The sequence below is a fragment of the Cornus florida genome, unplaced genomic scaffold, assembly GCF_030987335.1.
Source record: "Cornus florida cultivar Cherokee Brave unplaced genomic scaffold, ASM3098733v1 CherokeeBrave_3.0.0_Hap2_Chr07, whole genome shotgun sequence".
NCBI lineage: Eukaryota > Viridiplantae > Streptophyta > Magnoliopsida > Cornales > Cornaceae > Cornus > Cornus florida.
The window spans coordinates 48,676,686-48,684,240 of NW_026775577.1; the positions used below are offsets into that span (position 1 = coordinate 48,676,686).

The 7,555-nt window shown below is 35.1% G+C and overlaps 1 protein-coding gene across 1 annotated transcript; it reads right to left on the reverse strand.

Annotated features, from left to right (window-relative positions):
• Window positions 1–530: 530 nt before the first annotated feature.
• Window positions 531–2,393, reverse strand: LOC132267664 (uncharacterized). Its single transcript, XM_059768793.1, has 2 exons — window positions 2,290–2,393; window positions 531–1,178 (listed from the first exon to the last, which is right to left on the reverse strand). Exons 1-2 carry the CDS (start codon window positions 2,317–2,319, stop codon window positions 705–707), a joined length of 504 nt encoding a protein of 167 aa, XP_059624776.1. The 5' UTR covers window positions 2,320–2,393; the 3' UTR covers window positions 531–704.
• Window positions 2,394–7,555: the final 5,162 nt, after the last annotated feature.

Here is a 7,555-nt window from a genome sequence, read left to right on the forward strand (position 1 = left end):
CTTGTCTTAATCCCAAGTGAATGGGGTCAACAAATGTTTCGTCACGACATGTATTTCTATTCTATGTTATTAGTTACGTAACTTCGAGTATTTTTGTCCTAAATCATCTTTTTATCAAGTGATACCAAGGCAACAAACAACAGGCCAGAACCTCATGCCAAAAGAACAAGCAGTCATAATACAGCATATTCAACCACTCAACTGAGATACATAAAGAAGAAAAAACCACTTCCAAAAACCAGAAATTAAAAAATAATAATATTGACAAACCAAGGACTCCCAATCAAAAAGCTTAGGCAGCAGCTCTGGAACAGCAACAACCAGAACTAGATATTTGTACTGGCAGTATAAAAGGAATTGCCACTCTCCCAAACTACTGATAACTAACGGATCCCAGCACATGAACACCAAAAGTAAACCATTTCCAGGACTAAAGAAAGACTGAATAAGGAAAGCAAGACTCATATACACAATACTACAGATCATACCAAACCAAAAACTGATAAAAGATTATCCTTTCAAAGCCTGTATTACATGGACTCTTCTGGAAGTGTGAAAAGTACTGTTGGACACTACAAGCATATCTGATTATTCCGGTTTACTATATAATTCTGTAAAACACTGGAAAAACAACTGTGTATCTACTGTAAGCTAGTATTAAATGTTCAACAGAAGATGGAAACTAGATATGGAAAATGAAATGATCAACAGTTGTCATACCAACGGCGAAGACAGTAGCTCTCATGCATCTCTTGCAGGTGCTTGTCCTTGAATCCATTCCCACAAGAACCACAACAATTGCCAGGGAAATGGTACCTTAGGTAATTATCTCCTCCTCTCTCACTGTTACGCCTATAATATGGCTCTTGATGATGTGTTTCCATTCTCTTCTTAGAACCCCAATCTATCATCGGTTTGTTGAGATAAGCACAAACAACACACAGGTAAGGGGGCGGTGGGATGAAGAAACTAGGTGTGGAGAAAAACTTTGGGTAGGGGGGAGTGATGAAAGGATGCAGGAAGAGAGGGTTGTATGGTGCAGCAGCTGGTAGCATGAGTTTAGGGGTTGATGGGGTAACAAGCAAGAGGGGATTGTTTGTTTTTAGAAGCAATGGTAGGGTTTGGGTAGGAGAGGTGACGATGGAAACACTCCTTTTTGGCCATTTGGAGAGCATACCCTAACAACATCAACAAACATTATAAAAGGGTCAATGAACAATTTATAGAAGCAATGGTAGCGCACAAGAAAGAGGAGTGTGTGGAAGCAAAAGGCTGTGTGGTAACTTTTCTTATAGTTTTAACTAATATTAACATGTGAGTTGTCCTTATAAGAGGAAGCTTTTGAAAAATCTACGGAAAGAACTAATGCATATGGATTTTCAGCTCCAAAGACAGATGGAAATTGATCAATACGATCTCAAGTGGTAAATTGTGTATTATATTTGCAGCTGAAAATCCATAAGTACGATCTCAAGTGGTAAATTGTGTATTATGTTGATAAAGACAATTTACATTGATGTTCTTTCTATATAAGGCAAAGTAAACTTCATTAATTAATTTTAAACATGCATTTAAACATTTTTCCCCTAAAATTTCAAGCAAACACACGCCTATAATATTGCATCTAACAAAACTCGAACATTCAATCTCTTCTTTGAATCATATCATGAAATATTATACTACTGTTTTTGGTCCAAAATGGTGTGACAATATTAGATGCCAGAAAATTAGTTTTGGAGCCTCCAAGTATATATATAAATATATATGTGTATATACATAACCAAGGCACACACATGTACACACGTATATAGAGAGAGACACACACAGATTTACATGGTAGAGAGAGAAACAGCAATGCAAGAGACACACACATCGACAGAATATATATATATACATCTGTAGAGAGATTTGCAAATATAGTGTGACAAAAACACAAATATACACAAGCATCTAGAGAGAAATTTACATAAATACAGAGAAACGTATCTTCAAGACACATATACACAAATACATATATATATATATATATAGAGAGAGAGAGAGAGAGACTTGCATACAGAGAGAGAAACAAAACGACGAAGGAAAGCATGTTTCAAATTAATTAATGACATATCTGTGTAACCTAATTGATCTAGCCTAATTACACATACAATGTAAGCTAATTGATCTAGCCTAATTACACATAGCAGTGTAACCTAATAGATCGAGCCTAATTACACATTAATGTAACCTAATTGATCTGTAGCCTAATCGTACAAATCAATCTAGCAAGAATAATTATGCATTCACCTGAAGAATCTCGCCGGTCTTCCTCGCCATTGAAACTCAGATGTCTAGCTCTGCATCTCCTCTGCAACTCCTCTCTCTCTCTCCTCTCGAAGCGGAAATGATGAATCTCTATCACCTCTCTGCGATCTTGGCGCCCAGGATGTTTTTATAGTAGTTTGAAATATTTTGAATTTTATTATACGAGTGGGACACGTGTCTGTTAATAGCACTGACAAAATACAGTAGTACAAAACTTTTTTCAATGGCTTGAAAATTACGTAAATCTTTTTATTAATAAAGGTAAAAAGTTAGAAAATAAAAAATGTTAGAGTCTATTCGGGACTATAACGAAACAGCTCTACCTAAAATAAATAAATAATAATTAAATATATATATATATATATATTCAAATTTATTTATTTAAAAAGTTCTCAGCTTTAATCCCATGTAAATCTCAATAATGAAATTCACTTCTTCCTCTTTATTTTTATTATTATTATATTTTAAAATATAAATACAATGTAAAGTTGGTTTGAACAATTGCAATAGTATCTCACTAGGTTGAGGAAAGTGTAACCACCCAAAATAATACCAGTCCACCGAACAAATAAAAGTTTTAAAAAAAAATAAAAAATAAAAAGTTCGCAAAAAAAATCCTACTACAGCATGTGAAATGTACACAAAATGCAATGGCTCACTTGGCCTTACAACTAATCTAACATGTCCAACACATAATGCAAAAAAAAGATATACAACATTTACAAAATCAACAACATACATATAAAAAAAAAAATTCTCGTTCCTCCGATTCATTCAAAACATAGAAATACCAGTCCACTGCCTAGTCTCATAATCTTTTACCAGGAACGCACTTAATTACATCAAGTTACAGTCTATGAAATACAGCTAAAATTAAAAGTCCATAATTTACAACGTTATACAAATTATACTAAAGTTTTACAAAATAGTCAAGATTATATTTACAAAATATTAAAGTTCTGATGAACGTTGAAAAGTGCACATTTAAACCCCTTAAACTTGGGTATTCTAGAACCTTTATCTATCTTATTATCCCGTTTTAGATTAATTTCGTGTTATTACCCTTTTCAGGTACTTATCCCTAAAATAAGTCAATTCAGCCAAATTAGAACATAAAAGAAGCTATCTCAAGCTGAATGGAAGAAAGGAGCAAAAAGGAGCAAAGTAGTGGAAAAACAGCAAGGTTCGATCGATCAGAAATATTTTCGATCGATCTCACAATGATCGATCCAACCTCACCAATATGGATCAAACCCCTTGTCCTTATCCTCTTGAATATCTATCTTCGATCAATCCAACCTTCATTTCGATCGATCGAAGTTCTTTGATCTTATCCCCACCTACCACTTTTGTTTTTTTCCCAAAATATCCCAAAAATATCTCAGACTTGTCTTATTCCAAAAAGGCGCCGCCAAGGTTTGATAGATCCGGCCAAGTTTTGATCGATCTGTCCATTCTTCGATCGATCTTATCACAATTCAATCGATCGAACCTCCTTAAATCCGAAATAAAACAGAGTCCAACTCATTTAAAGATGGCTCGGGGTGCAATCATTGAGAGGACCCTAGTGCTGAGACCTGACCATTTGGTGTGACACTTGAGCTACCTATATAAGGATTTTGAGCAATTTTTACATATATCATATAGAAGATCATCTATCATACATAGGAGAAGAGGAGAGAGCCTAGAGATTAGAGAGACATACACTACTCGGGAGTTCTTCCATTCATTTAGGGATTTCATCAAGGAGAAAATACTTCCTACCATGGAGATGACCCTTGAGGGTTAGATGACTTCATTAATGAGCGGCTAAACATCTTCTTGGGACTAGAGTTAGCCCTAAGCATGCCTTCTAGATCTTGGTGTTTTGTATTTTGAGGGGATTTGTGTTGTAATTTTGTCTTAACACTTGATCTATATATAAATCTTGTTTTTACAATGATTTGTGTTGTTTAGTACTTTCAATTGATCATTTAATTCTATTCATATGTCTATGTATGCTAGAATAGATGTTCACGTGTTTATCTCTTGGTTTTGTGATATTAATGCATGTTTATGTGTGTTGATGTTATGAATCTAGAGATTGTCAAGGCATAGTGCCTAAATAGAATACTCTTGTGGTTTGTTTGATGGTTCATACTCATTTCTTGATGGATTGTGCCTCTATCTTAGTTTAGTTAATTTAATTTTCATGTCTCCAGCTTAGTTGTAGTGTATTTGCTTTACTTTCTTAGATGTGAGGACAATCCATGCTTGTTGTTTGATGGTTCATACTTATGAATGCAAGTAGTATAATTCTCTAACTTATTAGTGTATTGATTGTGAGTTTAATGGAAGGAATAATGGCTTAGATAGATATATTGTGCTATTCACTAGGTTGTCTAGACAATGTATGCTTAATTAGTCAATCAATGCTTGTTGATCCACTCAATCACACCTTCTTATATTGCAACATATATTTCCCCTCATTCATAACATATTAAGTATCTAAAATGGTGATGTTTAGTGGTGACCTCTAAATTCCAAGATTCCTTACTCTTGTTCTCTACCCTTTATTTATTTTAGTTGTTTTATATGAAATTTATCTATATTGTAGTTTAATTAATCAATCAAACCATCTTTTGATCACTTGACCTACTAATCCAACCTTGTTTCTATTTCGAACGCGCATTCGATCCCTTGGGACGATCCCTACTTACCCTAGCTATATTAGTAGTTAAAGTTAGTAGTGGCACTTTATAAATTTAAACTTGGCCACACTTTTGTATGCAATTTGGGGTGTCGCGACGACCACGCACCAAGTTTTGGCGCCGTTGCCGATGATTGATTTGGCAACGCCGTGTTTTGGAAATAATTAGGAATTAGTACTTTTTTTATCGTGTTTTTATCTTATTTTATTTTTAGTTACTTATTGTGTTTGTTCTTGATTGGCTAGGTGAATTGAGCAAAAGAAAGTCAAGCAAGGGAAAATTGAAAAGCAAGGAGCCAAGCTAAGCATAAAATTGCAAAAATCTAAAAAATTTGCAAAGTTAAGTGAAAATTGAAAAATGAATTGAAGTTGCTTAAGGACCCTTTGTGAGCTTTTCTTAACTCAATCTCTAGTTAAATCGTCGGCCCGCGTGGTGGCAAGTTCTTAATTTCTTAGATAAATCGTGAGCCCGCGTGGAGGCAACTTACTTTTCTTTGCATATTGTTGAAAGCATGGGAGTACGGGACCAATGTATGTGGAGACTGGTTGATTGATTTGTTACGAGGGCAAAGTGCTTGCTTTGTTGATTTTGTTATTGTGTTACTTGATTTTTGTATAGTTTTAATCAACCTTTCATCATTCTAATGGAAAATCTAGAGGGTCATATTGGTTATTTAGACCCGAATTTCATGGAACATCCGCTTTTCAACCAATTTCCTCCCGGAATTCAAGCTCCAATTCCTTCAATGATCCTTCGTGATCATTACAACCTTCATGAATATCATGCACCAACTTGCATCATGCCTCCTAATTTTGGGGCAAATCATTATGAAATTAAGCCCGAGACTATTCAAATGTGTCCACTTTTCTATAGCTTAAATGATGAGGAACCTTACAAACATCTTGATGAATTTCTTGAGATATATTCCACCATGAAATACATGAATGTCCCGGAGGAAGTTCTTAGGTTACCTTCCTTCCCATTTACTCTTAAAAATAAGGCGAAACTTTGGCTCAACAACTTGGGGGCAAATTCAATAACTTCTTGGATACAAATGCAAAATGAATTTTTGAAAAATTTTTATCCCGTAAGTTTGACCAATTCAATGAGAACCGCCATTAGAGAATTTTCTCAAGGGGAAGGAGAACTTTTATATGAGGCTTGTGAAAGATTGAATGACTTGTTAAGGAAATGCCCACACCATGGCATTCCTAAATGGCAAGTGGTTCAATATTTCTATGAAAACCTATCCGACACTCATAAGAAAATTGTTGATTCATCATGTGGGGGTTCATATTTCAAAAAACATAAGGATGATGTTTGGCACCTTTTTGAGAAAATGAGCGAAAATTCATTGCATAAGTTTCACACTTCTCGGTTGAGTCATGATTCTATTAACAAAAAGAGAAATTTGAAAGTATGTTAAATTGAGAGTCCAATGGAGATTGTTGCCGAGGTCAAAACTTTCACTCAAAAACTTGATCAATTTCTATTGAGTCAAAAACTGGTAACTCAATCATCTCCCCTTCTTAATCACCATCTTCATCATTCTTGTAAGCCATGCATTACTTATTCAAGTGTATTGCACACTACTTCCAATTGTCCCCGTGGACATGCGCTTGATGAACACTACGAATAAGTCAATGCCGCATTTGCTCACCTTATTTCGAATGCTTATGTTCTGAAGTGGAGTGAACATTCCAATCCTTTTCAAGCTAAAAATTTTCAAAACCGATATATTCCTCCTCATCAAAAGAATAAAGGTTCAAAAGGATTTGCTTCATCTTCCTCTTACCATCAAAAAATGAATCATTTCTCTCATCCTCAAGCTTATAATTCTTAAAGTAGTTTTAATTATCCTCATCCACATTCTAGCAATTCCACATTTGAAGATAAAGTTTTGGTGGCTTTGGGTAGTTTGGAATTGAACACTAATTTGTTGCATTCTCATTCTCAATCGATATCAAAGCTTGAATCCCAAATCGGGATGATAGCTAATGCATTAAATGCGAGAGAGATTGGTAAATTGCCTAGCCAACCCGAAAGGAACCCAAAAACCCAATATTTTGTGAAAGCAAACTCTATATCGGGGTGTCCTTCCCAAGAACAAGTGCAAGCCATTACTACTTTGAGAAGTGGCAAGCAAATTGACAATAGGGTGGAAAAATCAAGTGAAGTTAGTGAACCAATGCAACCAAAAGTTGACACTCGCCCCGATTTCAATCATACTCCTACTTCCTTAGATGAAAGTGTCATTATCAAGAATTCTCAACCCTCTTCATCATCCTTTCAAGTTGCAAGGTCTTATGAGCCAAAAGCTCCATTTCCTTATGCTTTGAAAGAAACTTCGCCTTTCAGAAGGCAAGAAGGAAAAATCTATGATATGATGGAAGTTTTCAAACAAGTTAACATAAATCTCCCTCTCTTGGATGCAATTAAGCAAATTCCGCCTCATACAAAATTTTTGAAAGATCTTTGCACACAAAAGAGGAAGAGCAAGGGACAAAGCCCTAAAACAGTGTTCCTAATGGAGCAAGTGAGCTCCATTATTTAACATA